The following is a 27453-nucleotide window of genomic DNA, read 5'->3' on the forward strand; positions in this document are numbered from 1 at the left end:
CTGTGGATTGCCACTTCCCCTCAGACAGCTGAGAGTCTCCACATGACAGCTCCCTCCTGCCTCCTCTTGTTCGCAAAGGTCACCACTCTTCCCTTCTGGGTCCCTTTTGTGCTACTGCTCGCTCCGACCGAGAATCGCTACAGCTCTCTCTGGTCCGCCTCGGATTTCAGAGCACGGCTCGGCATTGCATGAGGTGCCTTCCAAGCTGCAGCTGATGAAGGATAACTTCTAAAGGCCACCTTAATCAGCTTTTCCAGAGACCAAGAACTTACAGATGAAATTACTGGAGCTGTAGGCTGTAGAAAAGAAAGTCAGACACTGTTTTCTGCACATGCTATGGAACTGTAACCTAATAGTCAGCCAAATCATGCAGCATGCCCGGGGCCAGCTGCAGAAAGTATACAATTTGGCTCACCATAAAGTATGCACCTAAACCACATCAGATAAATCATATCCTACAAACGCTCTTATCCTCCACTCCCAGCGGTGAAGGCAGCCACAGATAACTAACTCAGAAGCAGCTGCTCATGCTGTAGACACGGGAAATGTGAGAAGATGAAGCCCAGCTGCGGGGAATAGGAGGACACAAGGTGCTGCACCAAAGGGAGCAGACCACTCTGGTACGGCAGGAGAGAGGCAAGCACAACCCACTGCAGGCTGCTTTGGCAACGCGTACAGCGTAGCAGAGTGATAACGCATCGGTGGACAGCAGCCACGGAAGAATCGATGCCTTTTATTCATTTATTTATTTATTTCAGAAAAATACTTTTGTTGAGTTTATCACAAAAGTCATTTAACAACAAACAACAACAAACAAAATCCATACAAAACCTAAAGTGACAGGAAGAATGAAACAAACGGGATAAAATATCAGAGACTGTTACTTCCCCCCACCCCCTCCAAAATCAAGAAATTTGCACTAAAGCGTAAATCTGGAAGAAGAGAAATTTTCCTCCAGTTCCTTTGCTGAAGTTTGGTCCGTCGAGTTCAACATATTCAAATAAAAACTATGTGCCTCTGCCTGGCTTTTGCAGCAGCCATTCTTCCCCACTGCCAGCAAAACCCCACATGCAGCTCCAAGGCGAAGTAACATACTTCCCAGTTCGAGCATAACGCCTGCCAAACCATCTGTTACACACTCGTGAAGTTTACCAGAAGCCTGTAAATCAAACCCCATAATCTCCATCTACTACTGACACAAGTCGGGGGCCATCTACCAAGACTTCATCTAAGGCAAGAGGCTGAGGCTGCTGTAAACCCCCACGGACTGCAGCAAAGGCGGGGTAGCTACAGGCTTCAAGAGTCACTTGGAGGCAAGGGGGAGGCATCTGAGAGTAGTTGTTCTTCCCTCCAACCAGGAAGCCCACCAAAAATACATTTTAAAATGGTGAGTTAAGGGTAAGGGGACCTACAGGAGAACTGGAACTTATTGCCTTTACTACTAACCCAAACATAATGATTAAGAAGAAAGAATCCTAAACAAACAAACAAAAAAATAATGCAACTGTAATGCCCCATAACATGAGTCACTCAAAAATTATATGTGAAATGCTACATCTGTTCTTCCTCCGCCCTTTCCTCTTCCCAAGCCCATTCCCCAACTATCTAAGACAAAAGGAGAGACCTACTGCTGGTATTTCACAGCTCTTCTATGCTAGGGCAGAAAAACACTATGCTTCACACCAAAAAAATCACAGACTACTCGATCCCCGACCTTCTTAGGTGGGTTAGCGGACAGACTACAAAAGCAGTCTCAAGCCTGCAGCAAGGGTGCAAGCAACAGCGTTACGCTGAAAGTAAAGACTTGGAGTTTTGCATAGTCTCTAACACTTTCTGCACTGTGGTGGACAAGAGCTCTGGGGTTGGATCTTTTTGGCAGAAGACACAAGGCTTGACAAGATGGGGCGTGAGAAGAGCATCCACTCGAGGAAAGCGGGCTCTCAGCATCTTCGTACTCAGAGCGGTCAAGGAAAGACTGACCGCTAAGGGCTTGCCATGAAAATACTCCTTTTGGGAAAGAAAAAGCTCTTTGGGCTGAAGAGAAGTCTCGGTCTGCTGAGAAATGACATGGACGTAGAAGCACTGACTGCAGGCTTGCAGCCAAGGGATGGTGCTTGCACTCAAGACAGAGACAGAAGCAGCCCGTGGCATCCCCTCCAGTGGAGGGGGGATCGCAGACCTCTGGGATGACAGAACATATTGCCTTACAACAAAGGCTCAGCCCAAAACCAAAAGACCCCGGGGATCCTGCCACACTTGGGCGTTACAGGAGAAGGATGGGGATTTCTGAGGACTAAAGATAAGGGAGGGCAAAAAAAGCCCCATCATCTATAGGTCAAAAAAAATAATAAAAAAAAAAGAACACATGGAAATGCTTCCAAAACAAACTGTCCCTTTTACTGGTAGCTCTATCAAAAAGAAAACAAAAAACACATAAATGTAGCATATGTTGTACATACATTGTAAAGAAGGAGGGCTTTCAGCTACCGATACAGTACACAGATCAAGCGTACGAGAGACTACGGGGCAACATAAGGCACTTGGGATACAAAGCGTAATCAGCTACTTTATGAAGATTTATGAGGATTGTGCAAGTGGAAAAGCTGCCTGAAGCGAAGCAGGCAGGAGGAGGAATCATTCAGCAGCCAGTTTTCTGGGGGACTGTATGTGTCACCTGTTAACGGAGTCCATACCTCAGCTGCCGCGAGGCACCGGCTTTGCAGAAGGGAGCGGCTGAGGCTCCGGAGAGACGCCGGCCAGCAGCCGCTCGTGGAGGGCACGTGGCAGTGGATGGCTGGGGATGAGAAGAGGCAGGAAAAAGGAAAAACCTCTTGGACTAAACCTTTCCCACGTCCTCCCTAACATAAAGCTCTTTCACCCCTCTCTTCATGTTGCACGGCAGGTACCGTTGCTGCCTCCATTTAAGTCAAAATGTGTATTATCTACCCGGCAAGGGCTACAGGGAGTAAGTGCAAGATACCACCAAGGGCTCTGCTCCGAAGTCTCCTTCCTCAGTTCCCCTGAAAAAGGGGGGAATCCCTCTCCCAGAGTCCTGCTGACAACCCTCGTTTGGGACTTGGAGGTCGTGGGGATGGAGGAACCATTGGAATTTGACCAACTGTCCTCGTGTCCCTGCACATTTTCTCCCTCCGGTGCTCAGCGTTAGCTGGGGCTCAACAAGGAGGGGTGGGGAAGGGAGAAAAGACACCTACAGAAAAAGAGGGGGGAAAAAACACTCAAAGAGGCGCAGAAAACCGACTGCCACCCGTTCCCCAAAACACGAATGATGCGAAGGACGACTGCGCCAGCCTCCAGCTAGAATTGCACTCGGCGAGAGCCAGAGTTCAGCTGCCCAAATGGCTGAGCATGAGGCACACCGAGGACCACGAGCTTCCCTCACCCGCAAGGAAGGTGGACCTCAGTCCTGGCTTGTGTATCGAAGAGCACCCCAGCACCCCTGTGCCCCTCTTCTCGCTCAGCCGAGGGAGCACGCTGCTCGCCTGTTCCTGCCACGGCGAAGAACTAAAGCTACAGCCGGCTTCGCTGCACAAGAGGCACCAACAGCAAAGCCCAGCTACAGAGACTGCCCCGGAGGAGAGCCGTGGGGTGAGAGGTGCCTGTCTACTGCACACCTACCAAATCTGGGCTGGTGCATGGCACCCCAAAGAAGCTTGGCGAGCTGGCACTGACCCACAAAACCCTGGGCAGGAGATAGTGCTCCCCAGCAAAGAGGCAGCAGGGGACCGAGCCGGTGGGATCTGGGTTCCCACGAATCTCCGGCCAGCTCGTACAGGTGGCAGCGGGCAGGAGCGAGAGGGGGAAGTGGTCTGCAGCAACAGATGGCCTCTGAGGTAGATTTGAGACAACTCCATCTGCCAACAGCTATGCGTCACAGGTCAGGCTTTTCCTAACATACAAGCTGCTCCTTGCAGCCCCGGCTTCCCCTTCCCTGTCATCTCATTCACAGCTCAGAAAGGGATGAAGGGGCTGGGTTTTTTGGAAAAGACCTGCATTTGATAGCACCTTGGGTGGATACAAGCTCTGTATCCTTTGGAAACAAAGAGTGAAGCTGGTGGCTGCCGATGGCACGGCTGGATTGGTACGGTAGGGATGAGGAAGGCTAAGGTGACAGCATGAGGGGTACAGTCCCATTGATGCAAAACCCTTTGCAGCAAGCCAGTTTGTCATCTGGACGTGGTCATGAACCATCAGAACACCAGGTCCACGAGGCACACACGAGCTGGCAAAGGGCCTGGGCTGACAGCAGCCAGGCCAGCGCTCAGAGTGGGGCAGGACTCAAGGTTTCACGTGGACCTGAGGATGCTGCTGCCCCACAACAAGGCACTGCGAGCTGCAGAGCCCCGAGCCCAGCTCTGGGGGCTGGAAGATCCAGACCAGCTACGGGGCAGCTCACCTCCTGCAGCCAAGAGGGTAAGAGGGACCCAGCTGTACCAGAAGAGCTGGGTCAAGCAAAGGCTAGTAGATGGGTCCTATATGAAGAGGGGAATTCTCTCCCTTCTCTGCTGCCCAGCTCTCCAAAATTAGCTCAAAACCAGGAGTCAGAAAAACCCCACTTAACTCGCGGTCCACCACGAGACAAGACACGGCCGAGGTTCCTCTCTCTGACCCTGGTCTCTATTTGCAGCACCGCCATCCTGCAGCACTCGCCAAGCGCTGGCCAGAAGTGCCCCAGGAGAGGCAACCCTCGCCCGAGAGCACCCCTGGGCCTCCGGGTCACAGAGCCCCGGCGCATTCCCCCAGGAGCCTGTTCCCGTAACAGACACGTGGTGCCTTCGAGCTGCCGTGGCCCTGACACAGGGGCTCAGGGAAGCACCGTGAAGGGAGGGGAGGAACATGCTGTAGAAGAAAAAAGGATTATTTGGAACCATCTACGATGCGTTTGTAACAATAACCCAAAATAACTAAACACTAAAATAGAAAAGAAAAAAATTGCACGCTGATTTACGATGAAACAGAGGCAGGCAAAACCAGGAGGGTTGGAAAAGGCTCCTACGAGGGGAAGGGAGCAGGGCAAGGGACCTTTTTGGTTTTATTGCAAATGGTTCAAGAGAGCAAGAAAGGAAGGGAGGAAAGCGAGAGACACCTTGGGAAGACGACTGGTTTCCAAGCCGCTCAAGATGGCACTGGTGAGGACCAGGAGGAGGGGCTGCTTCTTAGTCCCGGTATCTCGCCCACCTCCCCAGGAGACAAGCCTTTGCTTCTACGGCGATTTCAGCTTCTTGGTTCTCGGTGAGGTGCCGTTCTCCGCTTTCACCACTCCGTTTTCATGGTAACCTGGGGATGGAAAGAGGAAATTTTGTCCCTTGCACAGGCCAAAAGCTTAACCCACCTAGGGCTGGCCCACAGACACGGAGAAAACCCCCACCATGGCACGACCCTGCTGGGGACCCCCTGGGCTCGGCACGGGGCAGGCGGCACCACCGCAGCGTCGCCTGCACGGGCAGCAGCCCGCTGATGGGATGCTGAACCACAGGACTGATGCCTCCCACGGCGCCGTCCCACAGTACACCGGTCCCGGCACTCACCCGAGTCCCTCTTGAGCGGCTTGGCTTGCTGCTTGGCGCCGGCAGCGGCTCGCTTCCGACTGCTCTGCTCGTTCCAGTACTCCCGCCAGCGCCGCAGCTGGAAGTGGATGAAGCGCCACATCACCGAGGCCTGGAAGAGGCACACCAACAGCAGCACACTCATTCTGGTAGGGGTGGAGAAGAGGCAGGCTGAGAACAGAGGAGCGAGGCCACCGCCAGCCCAGCCTTCCACCCATACCCGGGGCTGGTGGACAAGGTCCCTCGGGGCGGCTGCACCGAGCACCGGAGGCAGGCACCATCCCTCCAGCCACCATCTCTGCTTTCTACCATCCCCTGAGCTCAGGGCAGCCGCTTCCCTTTCCCTCCTCACTGCGAAGCTCGTAGGTGCTCAGAGCATTTCTGACTCTTAAGTCTTTAGGGCAGCAATGGATGAATAGGATCATGTCAACCAGCACTGCCCAAACCACAGTCTGCACGGTCAAGGTAAGCCATCGCCACCTGCTCTGTACAACTAAAAGGTGGATATGGTTGGAAGGGAGCTAAAAAAGCCTCCTAAATCCTCAGGTGTGCCAGTAGTCCATAGCTCCAAAACACCAAGGGTGTGCAGTGACAGGGCAAGGGGGAATGGCTGTAAACTAAAAGAGGGCAGATCTAGATTAGATATTAGGAAGAAATTCTTCCCCGTGAGGGTGGTGAGGCCCTGGCCCAGGTTGCCCAGAGAAGCTGTGGCTGCCCCCTCCCTGGCAGTGTTCAAGGCCAGGTTGGATGGGGCTTTGAGCAACCTGGTCTGGTGGAAGATAGAATCATAGAATCATAGAATCATAGAAAGTTTTGGGTTGGAAGGGACCCCTGGAGGTCATCTAGTCCAAACCCCCACAGCGAGCAGGGACACCACTAACTAGATCAGGTTGCTCAGAGCCCTGTCCAACCTGGCCTTGAACATTTCCAGGGATGGGGCCTCCACTACCTCTCTGGGCAACCCATTCCAGTGTTTCACCACCCTCATTGTAAAGAATTGCTTCCTTATATCCAGCCTAAACCTACCCTGTTTTAGTTTAAAACCATTACCCCTCGTCCTGTCACTGCTGTCTCTACTAAAAAGATTGTCCCCATCTTTCCTATGGGCTGCCTTTAAGTACTGAAAGGCTGCAATCAGGTCTCCCCGCAGCCTTCTCTTCTCCAGGCTGAACAAGCCCAACTCTCTCAGCCTGTCCTCATAGGAGAGGTGCTCCAGCCCTCGGATCATTTTTGTAGCCCTCGTTTGGACCCGCTCCATCAGTTCCATGTCCTTCTTGTGCTGAGGGCTCCAGAGCTAAACGCAGTACTCCAGGTGAGGTCTCACCAGAGCAGAGTAGAGGGGCAGAATCACCTTTCTCGACCTGCTGGCCACGCTTCTCTTGATGCAGCCCAGGACACGGTTGGCCCTCTGGGCTGCCAGCGCACATTGCCGGATCATGTCCAGCCTTTTGTCTGTCAGCACCCCCAAGTCCCTCTCGGCAGGGCTGCTCTCGATCCTTTCATCCCCCAGCCTGTATTGATAGTGGGGATTACCCCGACCCAGGTGTAGGACCTTGCACTTGGCCGTGTTGAACCTCATGAGGTTCACACAGGCCCACCTCTCCAGCTTGTCCAGGTCCCTCTGGATGGCATCCCGTCCTTCTGGTGTCTCGACCGTACCACTCAGCTTGGTGTCATCTGCAAACTTGCTGAGGGTACACTCGATGTCGCTGTCCATGTCATTGATGAATATATTGAACAGCACTGGTCCCAGTACGGACCCCTGAGGGACTCCACTCGTCACTGGTCTCCATCTGGACATTGAGCCGTTGACCACTACCCTTTGGCTGCGACCATCCAACCAATTCCTTATCCACCGAATGGTCCACCCATCAAATCCATGGCTCTCCAATTTAGAGAGAAGGATGTTGTGGGGGACCGTGTCAAAGGCTTTACAAAAATCCAGATAGATGACATCCATTGGTTTTCCCTTGTCCACCCTTGTTGTTACACCATCATAGAAAGCCACTAGGTTGGTGAGGCAGGACTTGCCCTTGGTGAAGCCATGCTGGCTGTCTCGAATCACCTCCCTGGCCTCCATGTGCCTTAGCATATCTTCTAGGAGGATCTGTTCCATGATCTTCCCAGGCACAGAGGTGAGGCAAGATGTCCCTGCTGATGGCAGGGGGGCTGGAACCAGATGATCTCTAAGGTCCCTTCCAACCCAAACCATTCTGTGATTCTATGACCAGTGCTTATGAATATCTCAAGGGTGGGTGTCAGGAGGATGGGGCCAGACTCTTTCCAGTGGTGCCCAGCGACAGGACAAGGGGCAACGGGCACAAACTGAAGCCTGGGAAGTTCCAGCTGAACACAAGGAAGAACTTTACTTCGAGGGTGACAGAGCACTGGAACAGGCTTCCCACAGGGATTGTGGAGTCTCCTTCTCTGGAGATATTCAAACCCCACCTGGACGTGGTCCTGTGCAGCCTGCTGTAGGTGACCTTGCCTTGGCAGGGGGTTGGACTAGATGACCCACAGAGGTCCCTTCCAACCCCTACCATGCTGTGATTCTGTGACCAGGCAGCTGTCCTAGCAACATCTGAACTGAATTTACAGTTGCTGTATGGGTGAGAAAGGCTCCCAGACTTGACAGACAGACTGCAAGGCATGAGGAACCTATCCCATCCTCTCATTCGCATGTCAACAGGCAGCAAAACATATCCAAGCAGAAGGGAAAACGCCTCTTCATGGACCACATCGCTGCAAGCGCAGTTATGGGTGCAGATGGCAAAGCCTGCAAGCCTTTCTCTAAGATAGGCTCACGCTTTACAACTTCACTCAACAAACAACTTCTTTGCTGGCTTTTCTTCTCCGTCGTGGCTCCATAGATGTTAACCCCTGCTCGCTCCCTCCACACTCTCGCAGCTCACTAGGACCTTCCCTAAAGGGAACCCAGATCACACCACCACTGTCATTTCCAAACTCGGCAAAATCCACCCTGGGATAACACAACCAAGGAACATATGGGGAGGTTTCCACAATTCAGTCTTACAGTGAAAGAATGCACTAAAAAAATAAGGTGGTAGACATGGTAGGGGATATTCCTACCTGAAGAGGATATTGTTGAAGAGAAAGCTGAACAAGTTCCCTCTCTCGGGGTCCAGGGCCTGGTTCTCCACCCGTGGCAGCCCAAAACCGATGACCAGGATGTACAAGGTGAGGGTGAAGAGCCTGGTGACCACGAACACCACAGCCCAGACGTTAAACCTGCAGGAGGGCAAGCAGAGGTGTTGGCAGGAGCAGCCTCCAGCGCTGAGCTGGAAGGTGAGGTCGAGCCCCCAGTCACGCCGATGGCTCTCCTGGGCACCGGAGGATGGAAGCTGTGGCCAGCTCGCCTGCTTACAGCTTCTCGTTGTTCTCATCCGTGAAGCAGACCAGCCGGGCCATGTGGAAGAAGAATTCGGCTAAGTACTGCAACAGCAAGAGGATCAGCCCCAAGCGGGTTAAGCTAGGAGGGAAGAGAAGAAAAAAGCATCACTGGGATGGTCAACCTCGGTCCTTCAAATCCAGCAACAGCATCTCCCCCCCCATCCCTGAGGTGCAGCAAGCGCCAGCCCGAAGCTGGACCTCTCTGCAGCAGCAGGGGTAGGATTGTGATGGGGGAATTCCTGTCCCCAACAAATCAAAGAAGCCCAAACCAGGAGCAGAGCTGGAACGGGTCCGACACAAAGCCCTAACCGCTGGCATGGCTGCTCTGCGCTCACACTCAGAGGAAGGAAGGGTAAGGGCTGCCATGCCGTGCTGGGAGAGCACCCCAGGGTGCTTCTCACACCCAGGGGCGATGCACCCATCAACCTGCATTTTGGGTCCCTGCTTAACATCTGCTTTGCAACGCCCCGTGAGCAGAGACGACCCACAGAGGTCCCTTCCAACCCCGAACATTCTGTGATTCTGTGAGACCGCCTGTGCGCTCGCGTACCGTCACCAAACTCCTTCAAAACCAGACCCGTGGGTCTGTGAAAACTGTTTGACTGACGGCCCGCAGCCGGGAGGTCAACTTCACCACCACCCGCTTTTCGAACGCCCGCCTTCACTCCCTTCAAGCCCCCCGCCCCGCTGAGGCTTCCCGGGTGCCTCACGCTGCAGAAGGACCCGCTCAGCCCCATCCGTGGCGTGGGACGGGACGCCGAGGCAGCCGACTCACTTGAGGAGGTACGCGCCGGCGATGTGCACCAGGTAGAGCGCGATGCACCGCAGCTGGCGAGGGATCTCCTCCTGGCAGGGGCAGAAAGCCGCGTTAACCTCCCTCCTCTCTCCACCAGCCCTCTCCCACAACTTGCTTTCCCCAAAGCTGGTGGGCAAAGCACCTGCAGCATCCCCAGGGCGCGCGGGACGGCTCTCACCTTGCGAACTTTCTGGAAGTAGAGCTCTGGCAGGGCGTGCAGCCAGTATGCCAGCTGGCACAGGTAGAAAAACTTCACCTGGAACCTGAAATGCAAGGATGAGCCGCGTGAGCCAGGCCAGGGCATGGCAGGACACCAAGGACCCAGGCGCCAGGGAAGATGCGCGGCCACACAGCACCGGGCAATCCCTCCACTGCTTTGAAGCCATGGCATTTAGGAGGCATCACTTCTGGGCTGAAATTAGCACTGGAACAGGCTGCCCAGGGAGGTTGTGGAGTCTCCTTCTCTGGAGATATTCAAGACCCGCCTGGACAAGGTCCTCTGCAGCCTGCTCTGGGTGACCCTGCTTCGGCAGGGGGTTGGACTGGGTGACCCACAGAGGTCCCTTCCAACCCTGAACATTCTGTGATTATATGTTGAGCCAAGCTAGCCATGCTCAGCATTTAACCAGATGCTCATCCTGAGGTCACCATGCTCTCAGCAAGCCTCACTCTTGCAAAAACCTAAGAAGGGAAGATTATCCCCCACTTCGTTTCTGCTATGAAAAATAAAGAGCAAAGCAACTTGCCCAAGGTGATGCAGGCAGTAAGCAGCCAGGATGAGTAACCAAACCCAGAGGACCTTCCTCATGGAGGAAACCCTCCGGGAACACCCTCCCCGGGGCCACAAACGAGATATCCCCCATCCCATGGGATCTCACTGCAGCATCCTTGCAGCAGGGTGCATGCAAAGGGCGCTGTGCTGTCAGCACCCCGCTCCCAGCCGCAGGGAAAACCATACAGAGGAAGGAAGTGGTCAGCCCGAGAACAAAATGCCCTTGTGAGTGCTTACGGAAGATAAACATGCGGGTAGTTTTCCCACAAACTCCGGGGGTTTGATACGTATCCTTCCTGAAAAAGAGAAAAGATGCAAAGCCTTCAGCAGAAGAAACAGGCAGCGCATGGTTACGACGGGGCGGGCTAACGCTACAGCGAAACTAGGAACTGGGGATGACACGCGAGTCCTTCCAGCCTGCAGTAAAAACCGCGTCCCTCGCGCAAGCCAGGGCGCAGTTCTCCAAAGCTCAGCCACACTCATGGGTTTCCAGCACCCCGTTCGAGTTTCACAAGGCCCTCATGTCTGGGGGGGTTGAAGGCTGGATGAGGAGTTAGAATGTACCCTCAGCAAGTTTGCTGATGACACAAAACTCAGAGGAGTGGTGGATACACCAGCAGGCTGTGCTGCCATTCAGCGAGAGCTGGACAGGCTGGAAAGTTGGGCAGAGAGGAACCTGATGAGGTTCAACAAGGGCAAGAGCAGGGTTCTGCACCTGGGGAGGAACAACCCCATGCATCAGTACAGGCTGGGGTGGACCTGCTGAAGAGCAGCTCTGCGGAGAGGTACCTGGGTGTCCTGGTGGACGACAGGTTAACCATGAGCCAGCAGTGTGCCCTGGCTGCCAAGAAGGCCAATGGGATCCTGGGGTGCATTAAGAAAAGTGTGGCCAGCAGGTCGAGGGAGGTTCTCCTCCCCCTCTGTCCTGCCCTAGTGAAGCCCCATCTGCACTACTGTGTCCAGTTCTGGGGTCCCCAGTTCAAGAAAGATGAGGAGCTACTGGAGAGAGTCCAGCGGAGGGCTATGAGGATGGTGAGGGGACTGGAGCATCTCTCCTACAAGAAGAGGCTGAGGGAGCTGGGCTTGTTCAGCCTGAAGAAGAGAAGGCTGAGAGGGGACCTCATAAATGCCTCTAAATATCTGCAGGGCTGGGTGTCAGAAGGACGGGGCCAGACTCTTCCAGTGGTGCCCAGTAACAGGACAAGGGGCAATGGGCACAAACTGAAGCCTGGGAAGTTCCGTCTGAACATGAGGAAGAACTTCTTCCCTCTGAGGGTGACGGAGCCCTGGAACAGGCTGCCCAGGGAGGTTGTGGAGTCTCCTTCTCTGGAGATACTCAAGACCCGCCTGGACAAGGTCCTGTGCAGCCTGCTCTGGGTGACCCTGCTTCGGCAGGGGGTTGGACTGGGTGACCCACAGAGGTCCCTTCCAACCCCGACCATGCACAGAGGGCCCCAAGTTCAGGACAGGATGCTTTGGAGTGTGGGCAATGCGAGAGGGATGCTCTGGAGGCGTGGGGGTGAGACGCCAGTAGCACGGCTACGAACAATCGTGTGCATGGCCTGGGGTACGGGGGGGGACGCTTCTTCCCCACCGGCATTTCCAACCCGAGTATCACATAAGCCAGAAGAAGTACTTCTGAAGAGAAAGGGGAATAGAAAACGCCTACAAAAATAATGTAATATGCATTGCATAGTTTAATCTTCCACCTGCCTGCACTCTCCTACAGCCTCTTGCCTTATTCTTGCAGGGCGGATTACAGGATGGGGCTCCCTTCTCGTTCCGCGCTTGCGCAGCTCCTGTCGCAGGGGTGCTGCACTGGGCTTTGCAAAGAGATGTTGGCAGGGAAACGTCACCCTGCCCAGGACCTTTCTGTCACCCGCGCCCGTGCTCTGTCTGCCCTAAGCCCTTGTTTTGGTTGGGGGAGCCCGGGGGAAGTGCGAGGTGCTCGGCACGCGTGGAGCGTTTGGGGGGCTCTCTGTGGCACCGTGGCTTTGCGAGGAGGCTGCAGCCTTGGAGCCAGCAGGGACGGATCTGGCGCTGGGCAACAGCAGCCCAAAAACACCGGCATCGACTGTTTTGCCAAAGCTTCGCTCGCCGCAGCCCTGTGGGGCAGGAGCAGTGCTGGCAGATCCTCAGAAGAGCTGGCCTGGAGCGGGGCAGCGGTCCTCTAAGGAGGGGCTGGCGGGACCCCCCGAGCAGTGGGGAGGGGACCTGCCCCAGAGCATCCATCCTCAGCGCTGCCGGGGACCACAGCTGGACCCCAACGGCCACCGGTAGCAAAGCATCATCATCACTTCATGCCAAAATAGATCTCTCCAATGATTCCTGTTCTTCTCTCTCCCTTCCTCCTCAGAATGAAACATTTTCACTCCAAATTTTTCTCCCAGCAGTTTTGGGATGAAACATCCCCAGTGCAGCCCAAAGCGCGGTGTGGTTTCCCTGCTCTCACCAGTCTCCTCACCACCAGCTCGCCAAGAGAGGGATCACAAACACCTGCCCGTTAGCCCCACGACCCTGTAAAGAGCATCCAAAAACCCCAAGGCACTGAACGCAAATCAGGAGGAAAATAAGAGGCTGAGAAAGACGGCAGGTCCCGGAGAAGCAGATGGAGATGATGAGGGCGAGGCAAGATTTCTGGGGTCCGGCTCTGACAATATTTCACAGCCCATTTACTTGTGCCTTGCAAGAAGCAGGAGAAGGATGTCCTGAGACTGCCCTCACTCCATGGCTAGAAAGACCCACCACACTTGAAAACTAAACTTGTGGAACTGTGCCCGTCTTGGCCCAGGGGCTGGCTGGGGACTCTCCGCTGCCATCGGGGTTTTGTGCTCCAGAGGTCCCAAATCCCACCCAGGGAACTCAAAGCCTGGTGGCCCCGGGCCTTACCGTCACCACGACGTACAAGCACCAAATCACGGAGGTGAGGTGGAAGGCAACCAGCTGCCCCGATTCATTGAACTTGCTGTGTTTGACCTTGGAGAGATGGAGACGCCTGTTGATTTTCTGGGAAGGAGCAGAGGGAGAGAAAAGGAACAAGAAAACATGAGCCAACAGGTCCACAACTCTCCCTCCTCCTCCTCCCCATCCCAAGCAGCCTACAGAGATGAAGGCTCACTCATCATCACCTCAAGCTCCAGACCACCCCCAGAACAGCATTTAATGGCAGCAGGACCATGTGCCCCCAGGGTACTTGAGACACTTTGGCGACTCAAGACACCAAACAGCACTCACGTCCAGCGCATACTCCTGCACCACCGCATGTAGGATGATGGCGATGAAGATGTAGAAGAGGATGGTGACCAGATCCTTCAGCCCATAGTGATACTGGACCAGTTCCCCATCTGCAAAGAGGCCAAACAGTGGGTCAGATCCCCCTCACCCGAACGATTTCTAGGTAAGGGGTTAATGGTTAGTGTGGCGAGGCTATTCCCAACACACAGCTTGGATGGGGCCACCAGAGAGGTGGAGGCAGAGAGATGTCATGACTGTGCCAGTGGCTGCAGCGCTGGGAAAAAGGGCTCTAGCCTGCATCGGTTCATCAGCAGAGGGTGGGTGGTTTCCCCTCTAGAAGTTACACACCTCAAGGGAGATGACAGTCATAGAATCATAGAATCATAAAGGTTGGAAAAGACCTCTAAGAGCATCAAGTCCAACCGTCAACCCAAACAACTACGGCTGCTAAACCATGTTTCGAAGTGCCACATCTACAGATTATTTGAACCCCTCCAGGGATGGGGACTCCACCACTTCCCTGGGCAGCCTGGTCCAATGCCCGACCACTCTTTCAGCAAAGAAATTTTTCCTAATATCCAATCTAAACTTCCCCTGACACAACTTGAGGCCAGTTCCTCTCGTCCTATTGCTAGTTACTTGGGAGAAGAGAGCGACATCCACCTCACCACAACCTCCTTTCAGGTACCTGTAGAGAGCAATAAGGTCTCCCCTCAGCCTCTTATTCCCCAGACTAAATAATCCCAGTTCCCTCAGCCGCTCCTCATAAGTCTTGTTCTCCAGACCCTTCACCAGCTTCACTGCCCTTCTCTGGACACGCTCCAGCACCAAAATGCCCTTCTAATTGGGACACTTCAAGCTTCTCCTGCCAGAGGTGAGGGGCTGGGGACAGCCCAGCTGCCGAGACAGCAATTTATCAGCCTTGAGGGACGAAGACACAGAGGCAGCGCTGAAGCAGGTGATGGGCAGGCAGAGCTTGCTCTCGCCCTCAGGGACACCCCGCTGGGAGCTTTAGGGCTCGGGATGGGATTTCCCAACACCCAGTCTCTCCCACTCAACCCCGAAAGCTGCTGGAGCAGGATTCAGCTGCGTAAATGCAGACGCCTTGTGCTATCAAGGGATCCGAGACAGCGGCACAGGGCTGGTGGATGAGAAATAGGACCCATGGGAGGTCCTGCTCTTTCAGAGCAACAGGAGACCCAACAGCACGCAGAATACCCATTCAGGCAGCTATTTGCAGCCTTGCAGCTCATGGGCAAGCAGCAGAGTTGGGGATATGAAGCTCAGCCCACTCCCAGCTGCTGCTCTCCCTTACCCTGATCCTGACCATCCTCTCCCAGTATCAACGCTGGGAAGCAACTTGTCTGTCACCAGCTCTGTTTACCCTCGAACAGAGCTTCAGTCCAGATTTCTAAGATTCGAGATACAAGAATAAGGTTTGAATAGGATTTATGAAAACACCCGGCGTAAAGATGTGCACTGCCTGGTCCCTCGGAGCCCCCCAGCCGGGTGCTGTGCAAACCCACAGGTAAAAACGTTGCCTGTATCGCAGAGCTCATAAACCCAGTATAAGATAAAAGAAGTGCAGGTCTAAAGGAAATCAGATTAGGCACAGGTGCGACTGCTCTGCCTCCTCTCCTCTCTCTAGGGCATGTCAGAAGCTGCTCTGCTGGGAGCCGCGTGCGCGCTGAGCGCAGGAGACGTGAGCAAGATCTGCCAGCTGACGGGCAACGGCATCCTTGGTGCGAGGGATGTGAAACAGCCTTGGAGAAATTCAGGTGAGCAGTAACCCCTCCTCCGAGCAAGCTCGCTGCCCCAAGGTCTCTCTCCCCACGGCCTCAGCTAGCTCATGCCCTGGAGTGATACCCCAGTACCTGGTCCTGGAGAGATGGTTATGTGCCCCCCCCACCCCGAGATTTCTGGTATCAGGAAGGAATAAATCACTCAACGCGACGGCAGCGGAAGCTGGACTGTGCCACGGGGGAATGCGGACCACAATTTATTCTGGAAGCTGGATGATTTCTTCAACCATGACATTCAAAGATTTTAAGGGCAGACCTTCATCTTCCGCTTGTCTGCCTCATCCTAGTTTCACTAATCCCAGCAGCTCTGCCCTTGGATGATTACTCAAATGCTTCTAATTAACTGGCGTTTTCTGCCACCAAGCCACGCTCGGTGCCCCGGGCGTTTGGCTCACCCTGTGCCCAGGGCTTTACCCACCCCAGCTCCTGCTGCCTCCGTGCCAGATCCCAGATGGCTGCCAGCCCCTGGGGAGCTCTCAGCTAGGAAGGTAGCTACTAGCAGCCAAAATACAAACAGGGACCGAGCCTCCAGCTGCCTCCTGGCTGGGAGCTGGGGCACAGCCTCTGGTCCATCGGGCTCGGATCTGAGCTCAGAGCCTCCTTGAATTACTCTCCACGTACAGCAATCGGGACCGTAAGCTGCCCTGAGCAGGGATGCTGTTGCACCACGTGCATCTCTGCACCCTCACCTTGTGCCGACCCAATAAATAAAGCGAGATGGGAAATACCTGCACGGCCCCTGCTGCTTAGCAAAGGGCTAAATCCCTCCTGCTCCTCCGCAGGGCGCGGAGCTGCCTGCTCTGGGCACGCAATCAGGCAATTTGATCTGGCCTAACCAGGCTTGGAGGAGGATCCTCACCTTGCAGAGCACACAGCACAGCCTTACCACAGCAGAAACGGGGTAGAGAGGAAGCCCTAAAACCACTGGGAAAGCATTTCTTCCCAATCCTGGCAGCATGAGGGCTGGCAGACACGATCAGCGTGCTCTGAGCCACTCAAAATTTGCTTCCCCCCCACATACCTTATTTTTAAAATTTGTTTTACTACCAGGCAAAGGCCCAAGCAGTGTGCAGCAGTGGAGGGTGAGCCCAGGCCAGCTGGCAGCGAGGGTTTGGGGCAGACCACAACTCAACCCTCCCCTTGGGACATCTGTGGCAGCAGCATCTCTTACCTGCTGTAGGCACGCTAACGTTATACTGAGGTAAGATAAACAGGAAGGCAGTCTTGGCTGTAACCTATCAAAGACACAAAGAGAAGGAAAAAAAAAAGCAAATCAGTCATTAAATCCATCCCTCTGCCACCATTTACTCCCCTTTCCTACCACACTGGGTAAGGCAAATAGTCCAGTGAGGTGTGTAGGCACTGGCTTCACTCACAAAAGTGCCCTTCAGCAAGGGGATTGCTAATGAAGAGGTCTGCCAACAGGGAGAAAGGGGTGAATAAAAGAGGGAGAAAAAAGCAATGCAGCTGTAAAAGCCACCAGCCAGCCTGATGGGGGAAGCTCCCTGCATCCCCTCGAGGATGAGCATCCCTCCAGCAGCACAGATCATCGTCACATGCAACCCACTGATAAGGGGACACCGAGAGCTGGACCTAGCAGGCCATCTGTGTTAATTAAAACCATCCCTCGTTCCCGTCCACTCCCAGTAGCCATGCCAGGAGCCTGGCTTGGGCAAAAATGACAACATCCAGCACCTGAGCAAGATCAGTGGCTTCAAAGCCCCACGGACCATACACAGACTTAGCCCCCACATCTTTGCAGAGTCTTCTGGTGATGGCAGCCACAGGACTGGTGAGGCCAGACCCATTTAGAGACCTCGCCGGTGTTTGCAAGGGTCCCACAGGGCAGGGGAAAAGGAGCTTTGGCAAAAGAGCTGAACCTTGTGCTGGCCACGCACGAGAGCCCAGCTGCACAACCAGCATCACAGGCTGGCCCCAAAAGGGTGAAAAAACCCCCCAACCCTGGGCTGAGACATCAGGTCCCCGACAAAGCAGGGCTGTGCTTGCTCTTCATTTATTGCTTTTAATTCGAGGGAAAGATCCCCGCTGCAGCAAAGCAGGAGGCTTCACAGCGCCGGGGCAGAGCTGAGCATCCCAGTGCAGCTGCAGGACGCCCCAAAGCTGCGTCTCCGAGACCGACGCGGCCCCGGGCCGGGGCCGCAGCAAAAACCAGCGCACAGATGGTCCAACCTCCGTCCATGCTTTCATCCTGTCCAACCCCACACCGTCAGCGGGGTCACCGCTGATTTCCACCTTTCCAGTGGCTCCTCAGCCACCCCCCCAGCAAAGCGGCTTCGCAAGCGTCCACGCTCATACACAACCAGCCCCAAAAAATCCCGTGCCCGTCGAACGCCGACGGAGACGAGCTGCATTTCACACAGACGTCGCTACAACCGCTCCAGAGCTGCAGGCCATTAAAAACCCAGCTGGAAATCACAGAATCACAGAATAGTAGGGGTTGGAAGGGACCTCTGTGGGTCACCCAGTCCAACCCTCCTGCCGAAGCAGGGTCACCCAGAGCAGGGGGCACAGCACCGCGTCCAGGCGGGGCTGGAATATCTCCAGAGAACGAGACTCCACAACCTCCCTGGGCAGCCTGTTCCAGTGCTCCGTCACCCTCAGAGGGAAGAAGTTCTTCCTCATGTTCAGACGGAACTTCCTCTGCTTCAGTTTGTGCCCATTGCCCTTGTCCTGTCGCTGGGCACCACTGAAAAGAGCTTGGCCCCAAATACTACTTCACGTCTTGCAGGACGTAGCTGCAGGGGGGTGGGACACAGAGGGGCTTTGCCAAGCGTTCCCATCCCACCCCCACGAGCACTGAGCAACCGGCCGGCGGCTCCGCTCTGCCCGTCCTCTTGCAGCCTCAGCTCGGAGAAAGCGAACTCCGCGGCGTGTTTTCATCATGTTTGGGGATTTATTTTTTTTTTCCCCACCTAAAAAAAGAAATCCCACACATTGTGCTCTGCTTGTGGAGGAGTAGATGCGAGAAGCACTCTGCCCAGGGAGAGGGAGACCACGGGCAGAGTTTGGGGTGGTAATGGAAAAAGCGCATTGCCTGGCTTCGTGCTGGCTCTTGGAAACCTCGCTGGCTAGGAAAGCAATGTTGCTTCATCCCAGAGTGGCACAGCACAACTGGGACCTGGACTTTATCTCCAAACCTCCTCACAAGCTGGCACAGGGCTTGAAACAAATGCACAACCCCGGCGGTGGCCGTGATGCTGCAGGGACAGGCGGCTGTGTCACAGCTGTGGCGACAGCAGCAGCCACCGAAGGTTTTCCATCCCACCCGAGGACCTGGCTGATACCCAGAGGTGTAAACAGCTGGAAACAAGGCATCATCTCCAGATGTAGTCTCCTAACCTGCTGAAGGGGCCATAAGACAGACTTGTGGGTCTGAGAAAACGACCCCGGAGCATCTCCAGGGTGGGGAGCAGTGCCTGCCCGGTACTCAGACCCAACACGGTTTGCAAGGACTCTCCTAATTGTCTTTTCTAGGGGGCCTGGTAGGAAGGTTTCCTCCATCCACTCAAGGATCAGGCAATGCTTTGTCCCATCTCCACACCTGCCTTTGCTTCCTGCGGGCCAGACAACCACCAGCAGCTTCAGAGGCCACCTCTGCACCCCTTCACTTCGCACTGCAGAGAGGTAACGGGCTGTTTTCTAAACCCTGTGTAAAGTGTTTTACAGCCTAACATAAATGTAACCTCCTGGACGCAGGCAGGCTCCTGGCAGACCGACTTCCAAAGACAAACTGCCCCTTTTCTCCATCTGATGGATGGGGAAGCCCAGGCACACACCTGCAGCCGCTCACCAAGGGCCACAGAGGCAGCTCCAGGGGTCAAATTTGAACCTCCAAGCATGTGACCTCCCCATCCACCTCTGAACATCTCACAGACCTTACGTGGAGGGAGGGTCTCCTCTCAGGCATCAAAGGCGTTCCTTTCTCCTGCAGCCAGTTGGGAAGTGTTCACACGGACCATGGAAACATCTCAACGCGTGCAGGATTTCACCCTTCGCCCTGGCGCAGTCCCCACACATGGTCCCCTGTGGGCACCAGCAGGACTTTGATGGCCAAAGCAGCATTTTCAGAAGTGGGTCCCTAGGCTTTCCAAGAGCTCAAACCACTGACTGCGTCTCGTTTTGTGTTTACACCTCCACGCTTTCCTCGCTGCCACCGCACAAGAAACCCAGAGCAACGCATTTATCATCCAGCTTAGCTCCTCAGAGAGGTGAGACTCCGAGACTCACCACCCCCAAGGCCATCAGGGCCCTGATCGCGCCGCACACCCTTGACCGGGTCACCTCCACCTCCCTGCCACCACTGCGAGGACATCTCAGTTCAGACAGGCAGAGAGCTGCAGTTCCCAGCAGCCAAGACAAAGCATGAAATGCATGGGACAAAGCACCTTGAGCAGGACACTGGTGACATCCCTCCACCCTTGAAGGTGAAGGACACCCTGCACGCCCACGGAGGGCACCGTATCTTTTTGCCATTGCTCACCACATGCCCCTTACCAGCGGGCACGGAGGGATAGGTGACTTGGCCAAGGTCGTAGCTGAGCTCCACCAAGTGAACATCAGCCTCCAAATCCTACGCTGTAGCCATAACCCCCCCAGCATCCCCTCCACACATCAACTGGGAGCACCCATTGCTCTACAGCCCTGCGTAGCGTATGGAGACAGAAACACCACCGAGCAGCTGAAGCCTCCTGGAAAACGGGGAACACTCGAACCACAACCTCCAGCAACGCCACCTCCAGCTCCCCTGCACGGCAGAAACCAGGTTTCCTCGGCTCGGGAAGCAGCGACGAGCACCGGGGATGGCACGAGCCATCACGAGCGGCCAGAGAAAGGAGAAGTTTGTAACAGGAAGAGCAACGTGAGGATTATTCAGAGGCACAAGACGCTCGCTGTCTGTTTGCTCTGAAACAAGATGCTGGGATGGGAAAGGAAGCGCCAAGGCAGCGAGCAGAGCAGGAGCTGCTGCAAAACTGCTGCAGGCAGGGGCAGAATTGGGCCTCTTCAGGTATTATTACATTTTTTTGGTTATGCTGTGAGGCCACCTCACCACTGCTTTGGCTTTTCCCCTCTCATGTCCAGCCTTTTCTCAATGCAGCCAGAAGTCCAAATCCTACAGAGCATCACCATGACTCGGGTAGGGATTTCTGTAGGGTGGGAAAGGGATGTGTCTGCACGGGACAAGCTGAGCGGGGGCCATATAGGAATCACAGAATCACAGAATGGTAGGGGTTGGAAGCGACCTCTGTGGGTCATCTAGTCCAACCCTCCTGCTGAAGCAGGGTCACCTACAGCAGGCTGCACAGGACCTTGTCCAGGCGGGTCTTGAATATCTCCAGAGAAGGAGACTCCACAGCCTCCCTGGGCAGCCTGTTCCAGTGCTCCGTCACCCTCAGAGGGAAGAAGTTCTTCCTCATGTTCAGCTGGAACTTCCTCTGCTTCAGTTTGTGCCCGTTGCCCCTTGTCCTGTCGCTGGGCACCACTGAAAAGAGCTTGGCCCCATCCTCCTGACCCCCACCCTTCAGATATTTATAAGTATATATTAGGTCCCCTCGCAGCCTTCTCTTCTCCAGGCTGTGTATTCCTCGTTCGCTCCCTGCCCTGCACTAAGGGCACCTCTACGCAACCACCGCTGCCCAAGGGGGTAAGGGGATGCTCCTCATCCCGCCCTCCTCCTGCCTGGCATGAGGGATGTGCCGGAACCAGCTAAATTCGGGGAGCGGTTGTCCTGGAGGCTCTCTGCAGCCACGCAGAGGGAGCAGCACCTTCAGCAGCGAGCGCGTTCCTGCTGATTAACGACACTGACCCGAGGACCAAAGCGCAGCCGGACGGCAAAGAGGCAAAACCTGACGCATCCATCAGGATCACAGATCCCTGCGACGCTCCCAGCAGCCGGGACAGGGCTGGGGCTGCTTCTCATGGGGCAACGCGGCCCTGACACCAGATCAGCGCATCCACTTCACAGCCCTCGACGGCAGGGCGACGGATGAAGCCAAACAATCCCAGCTCACCGACGTAGCCATTCCCCGAAAATGTGGCAACCGGAAGAATTCACATCCCCACTAGCCTGGAGTTTGCTGCCCAAGAATCACAGAATCACACAGAATCACTGAATGGCAGGGGTTGGAAGGGACCTCTGTGGGTCACAGAATCACAGAATAGTAGGGGTTGGAAGGGACCTCTGTGGGTCATCTAGTCCAATCCTCCTGCCGAAACAGGGTCACCTACAGCAGGCTGCACAGGACCTTGTCCAGGCGGGTCTTGAATATCTCCAGAGAAGGAGACTCCACAACCTCCCTGGGCAGCCTGTTCCAGTGCTCCGTCACCCTCAGAGGGAAGAAGTTCTTCCTCATGTTCAGACGGAACTTCCTGTGCCTCAGTTTGTGCCCATTGCCCCTTGTCCTGTCACTGGGCACCACTGAAAAGAGCTTGGCCCCATCCTCCTGACACCCACCCTGCAGATATTTATAAGCATTTATTAGGTCCCCTCACAGCCTTCTCTTCTTCAGCTGAACAAGCCCAGGTAAGAACAAGCAGCAAAGCTCCCCTCGCCCTTTTTAGAAGATGCTGTTTTTGCCCTGCCACAAAACGCTGTAAGACACCAAACCAAGACCCCAAATCCACATTTTGCAGGCATGCAAGCAGCTTTTAATCAAAGCATCTAACCACACGCATCCAGGCAGCTCAGCACCTCTCCCACAACCTACCCGCCGCGACTCTCAACCCCCCACTATTTTCAGAAGCGAGGGATAATTTTTGAGCATCCTTTGCAGAGAAGTACCAGTTCCCTCCACGAAACCCGGTCCCCTCCCCGAAAGCCTCAGCCTGGTGGGATTTGCAGGGTCCATCCCAAGCCGGGAGCCCCCAGGCACGCAGTCATCCCCACCCCGGTCCTGCCTGGGTTAAAACAGCTTCGGAGGAAGGAAGCGGCTCCAAAGCTCTGGCGGGGGAGGCCGGGGGAGCTTCTGCAGTCTGAGCCAGGGAAATATTTCCAGGACTTGAAAAACAACTCAAACTAATTAAAGACAAAATGCTGTGCGAAGCGTTTTCTCACAACTTAGGGGTTTTCTTCCCCCACCAGCTGGAGTGTTTATTCAAAGAAAAACTTGTTGATCCGCGGTATGGATTGACACAGGCCCTGTATGTAAACTAAAGACCAAACTTTGGACCAAAGTCTTTAAAAGTAAACAGGCAGCTTCAAAAGAAAACCCTCCCCGAGGGCGGCGCAGCCCCTCTGCTCCCACAGACACGCTCGTCCCCCAGCACACCACACGATTATCATTGCCTCACACTCCCTCCTGTTTATTCCCTTTTTAAAACCAGATCTAAATTCTGCTTTTTCTCCCCCCCAACCCCCAAGTATTCAGCCCTTAAGCTGCCTGCATGCCTCAGTTTCCACATCTGGCAGAGACCAGGGGAGGCACAAACACGGTTTGTTTTCCCTTGTTAACGACGGGAAGGCCTTAATTTCTGCAGGGTACTACGGAGGGGACCAGGGAGGGGAAAGTATATTTAGCAGGAAGCCTGGAAATAGCAGCTCATTCGTCAGCCGCCTTCATTTGACAGTGTCACAACCCGGTGTTTGGGAGACCGTGACTCACTGCCGCAGCTCTGCAGCTGGGCGAAAGCCCGGCAAGGGCACGGCATCTCATAACATAACGCTTCATAACTTTATCACCATCTCCCCACGCATAAGCATCAGGAGCTGTCACAGAATCACAGAATCACAGAATGGTACGGGCTCATCTAGTCCAACCCTCCTGAGCTTGTTCCCCGCTTTGCCCATGAGCTTGTGCCCCGCTTTGCCTGTGAGGTTGTGGCAACCGGTTCTGAGCACAAAGCAGAAATAAGGCTGAGACTCAGTTTCCCCACCTTACAGAGGTTCTGAGAGCAACCCCCATCTAATATAAAACCATAGAATGATAGGTTGGAAGAGACCTTTAAGATCATCAAGTCCAACCATCACCCCAACACCACCATGCCTGCCAAACCATGTCCCAAAATGCCAAACCTACACGTTTTTTGAACACCTCCAGGCATGGTGGACACCTCCAGGGATGGTGAGAAACCCCCCTAAACCCAGCGACATCTCCCCCAGTCTCAACCCGCATGGGGGGTGATCGATCCGACACGGCGCACAGGAGCCATCCCTGCCGGGACGCGGGTCATGGGGCAGCCACAGGTTAAACCCAGCCTGGCCTGGGCTTCATTTTTCTTCAGAACAGAGCGGAAAAAGATATGCAAAGCGATTTCTGCAGGAGGATGGAAAGCACCTGTTTTGCGTTTCTATACGCAGTCACCTAAAATGGGTTTTGACCAAAAATAGGGGAGATTTTTCTTCCCAGGATCCGGCTCGCTCGTGGACGGAGCAGCCACGCACACGCAGCAGAACGCCTCCCTGGCACCCCGCAGACGTGCACCGGGCGCGTTTCCCCACCCTGAAGGCTTAGGGCTGGCCGGGAAGGCAAAAAGCCCCGCAGCGCCCAGCCTAGGATGGCTCCTTTTTGGGGGGCCCCCCTCCAAGCCCTGGATTTCCCTCCCTGAGCAACGCTACGTTCACCAAAAAACCGCACAACACCCGAATAACGAAGTCCAACACCGCCATCGCGCCGGCGAGCAGCCTCGTGCCACGCTCGCTGTCCCCGAATCCTCTCCCCGGAGCCGGAACGGTGCCAGCGGCGCAGCCGGCAGCAAAGCCGGGCGTCAAGCGAGATGCAAAGGGGAACTCCACCGCTCCCTGCTGCGGAGGAACCCCCGGGCTGGTGGAGCCCGTGGATCCGTTTGGCTGGGGAAGATGTCGCGCGCCCAAAAGGATGCTCGAGGCGCACCTCGTGCCCCGGTTTGGGAGCGGGAGACCCGCAGCAGCCCTCCAGCATCACCGCGAGCACGGCGCCGGAGCGAGCAAGCACTCGACTCCCGGGGGCTGCCTGGGAAAAGGTTAAAAAAATCCCATTTGTGCTTCCCCAAAGAAACCTCCCCTGCAGGAAACGGCCTATTGTGAGCAGGATTCGGCCGTTTCCGCCAAGCCGGAGCTTGGCCGTGGCCACCGGCATTGGGGAAGGTGGGAGCGCCGTGGCGGGGTGGGAAGGAGGGCGGGGAGGAGGAGAAGAAGGGGTAGTAACATGTTCTCCCCTCGGTCACAGACGAGGCGCTGAAAAGGCGTCGAAAGGCAGAAATACCTGAGCTGCCAGCAAAACTCACTCCAGAGGTGGTGCCAACGGGAATGGATGGTTTGGAGGGAAGAGCAGAACTCCATTTCTCCTCCAAGGCAAAAGAAAGCAGAAGGAATAAATAAAGTAAAATAAAATAAAGTAAAATAAAATAAAGTAAAATAAAATAAAGTAAAGTAAAGTAAAACAAAATAAAGTAAAACAAAATAAAGTAGAACAAAATATAGTAGAACAAAATAGAGTAAAACAAAATAAAAGAAAACAAAATAAAAGAAAACAAAATAAAATAAAATAAAATAAAATAAAATAACCACAAGGACCAAGAGTTGTCCCAGTCCCCGTGCCGAGGGGAAGACGAGGGTAGACGCGGCCGAGCGGGGACGCAGCCGGGCGGTGCGGAGGGAGGAGTGCCGAAAGCCACCCCGGCACGGCAAGCGCCGTCTCCCTGAGGTCTGCTGGGAGAGCGGTGGCACCAGAAGGAAACTGCTGCCTCTCAGCAACCAGGGGAGATTTAATTAAAAGGCATTTAAAAAAAAAAACAAAAAATCAGAAACGCCGCAAAACCCTTCCTGCCACCGCCTCTGCAGGGGGTTTCACCGCACGTTTCGAAACCGCCCTCGCAGCACGGCATGAACCCGGGTCCCACCTCTCCGGGACGGGGTTCCCGGCGTGTGACCGCAGGCACCAGCGCCCCGAAAGAACCAGCTGCGGGGAGAAACCCCGACGGAGATGCCACCTCGGTGACTTTTTTTTTTTTAAAAAAAGTAGGGCTGCGAAACTTGCAGCCCAACTTCGCCGCGTTTGCATGCGGCTCTGGAATACAGCTGGCCCTCCTGGGTCAGTTTTGAAACCCTTAAATAAATACGTACGCGCAAACGCAGCGGGGTTCGTGCGCTGGAGGCGACTCGCTCATTCAATGCATTCGCAGGAAAATAAAAGGGGGGGAAGGGGGGTGGAGAGGAAAAAAGGGGGCTGCCACCGGGAAGGGTATGGAGGAAATGGATTTCCTCCTCCTGCGATTTGCTGCAGAAGGAGCTTTTCCTCCTCGCCAGGCCCCCCGGCCACCCCTTTCCCGTCCGGATTCGCTTTGAGACGTGGCACTGAGCTGAAGGGGAGGGTTTGCGCGGGGGAAGCGGGGAGGAGAGGGGGGGTCCGATCCGGCCAAGCCCGGGGTGCCTCCGCGTAGGGTGCCCGAAGCCGAGCGAAGCGGTGGTGGCCTCCAGCCCTCCCCCTTCTCCTCCCCAAAAAGAGGAGAGGAAAAAAGCAAGCTGGGAGGGAAGGAAAGGGAGAGCAAGGGGGAGAGCGGCGTTCCCAGCATGGCTCCGCATGGCCCTCCGTGCGGTGGCCTTCCCGGGGGGTCTCCGGCCACCCCGGCTGGGCGAAGGTTTCCCACGGGGGAGCCGGGGATGCCTTCTCGTGACCCGCGACGGAGCGGGACGGCCGGGATGGGGAGAGGCCGAGGAGCCGCTGGCGTCCGCGCGAGGCCCGGGAGCCCCCGGTGCTCGTCCCACGGCGCGGGGTCGGAGGGCTGCGGAGAAAAAACACCTAGAAAAAGGGCTAACGTTGAAAAGAAAAATCAAAAGGCCCCCCCCAAAAATACCAATACCCCATTTCCAATGGCTGGGAACACCACTGAGGGCTTGACTCGTCCCGTGCGTGGGGCTGGGGAGCGGAGTGGGGGCAGGAGCCGTCCCCGGCGGTGGGTTTGAAGGAGAAGGGGGTTCGTCACCCCCCTGTCCCCCCCCTCCCGTCCTGCAGCTGGGGCCCCCCGGCTGGGGGTGGCAGAAGGATACAGCACCCCAAAAACCAGCCCCCGGGCTGGATTTTGGTGGGGGGGCCGCTTCTTGCTGGTGGGAGAGAGATGGGGAACGAATGGACGGGGGGGGGGGGGTGTCAGAGAGAGGGGTCCAGAGCCCCAGAGCCCCCTCCCCAAGCGGGATGGGGTCACCTCGCCCCGACACCCCCGAGCAGAGGCAGAGCCGGGGGGGGGGAGGGGGGGGCACCCGGGATGCCCCGTCCACAGCGGGGATGCGCAGGGTGGGGGTGGGGGGACACGGACAGAGCCGGTCCCGGGTCGGGGGAGGGGGGGGGGGGGGCTCTCACCTCGAACATGAGCGCGATGAGGACGCTGAGCACCAGGCAGAAGCCGATGTCGGCGTGGTTGTGGATGAGGAACTCCTGGCTGAAGAGCGGGTGGCTCTTGGCCCGCCGGCGGAAGGCCATGGCCGCGCCGGGAGAGCGGGAGCGGAGCGGGAGCCGCCGCCGCCCCCCCCCCCTCCCCTCCCCGCCGCCCCGAACTTCCCCGGGCCCCGCCGTAACTTCGCGGAGCTCCGCCGCGGGCCCGCGCAGGCGCCGCCTCCTGACCCCTCCCGCCGCCCGCCCCGGGCCCCGCACCGGACCCCGCCCCGCCCCGAGCCCCGCACCGCCCGGCTCCCCGCGGGGGGGGGGGGAGGGGGCGGCCCCCGGCTGCGGCGCCCGGCTCCCCACCCGCCTCTGCGCCCACTTACAGTGCACATCTGGGCACCCACCACGTCTGTGCCTAGCTACAGTGCACATCTGGGCACTCACCACGTCTGTGCCTAGCTATGGTGCACATCCGGGTGCTCACCCACGTCTGCACCCAGCTGCTGTGCACATCTGGGCACCCACCACGTCTGCACCCACTTATAGTGCACATCTGGTCTCC

The 27453-nt window shown here is 55.8% G+C and overlaps 1 protein-coding gene across 1 annotated transcript; it reads right to left on the reverse strand.

The window, feature by feature from the left end:
* Positions 1-715: 715 nt before the first annotated feature.
* Positions 716-27052, reverse strand: TRAM2 (translocation associated membrane protein 2). Its single transcript, XM_075414999.1, has 11 exons — positions 26871-27052; positions 16751-16814; positions 13778-13887; positions 13433-13549; positions 10781-10839; positions 9950-10034; positions 9751-9821; positions 8950-9054; positions 8655-8813; positions 5547-5710; positions 716-5295 (listed from the first exon to the last, which is right to left on the reverse strand). The coding sequence occupies exons 1-11, from the start codon at positions 26988-26990 to the stop codon at positions 5222-5224; spliced, it is 1128 nt and encodes a 375-aa protein (XP_075271114.1). The 5' UTR covers positions 26991-27052; the 3' UTR covers positions 716-5221.
* Positions 27053-27453: the final 401 nt, after the last annotated feature.

This window comes from Opisthocomus hoazin, chromosome 2, assembly GCF_030867145.1.
Source record: "Opisthocomus hoazin isolate bOpiHoa1 chromosome 2, bOpiHoa1.hap1, whole genome shotgun sequence".
Classification (NCBI taxonomy): Eukaryota; Metazoa; Chordata; class Aves; order Opisthocomiformes; family Opisthocomidae; genus Opisthocomus; species Opisthocomus hoazin.

Bases quoted from the DNA above. Each gene is read 5' to 3' on its own strand.
- TRAM2 (XM_075414999.1), bottom strand. From the start codon at position 26,990: ATGGCCTTCCGCCGGCGGGCCAAGAGCCACCCGCTCTTCAGCCAGGAG. The intron at 13,550-13,777 runs GTGAGTGCTGTT...GCTCCTTCCCAG, and splicing joins TGCAGGAGTATGCGCTGGAC to AAAATCAACAGGCGTCTCCA. The intron at 5,296-5,546 runs GTGAGTGCCGGG...TTCCATCCCCAG, and splicing joins GCCGCTCAAGAGGGACTCGG to GTTACCATGAAAACGGAGTG.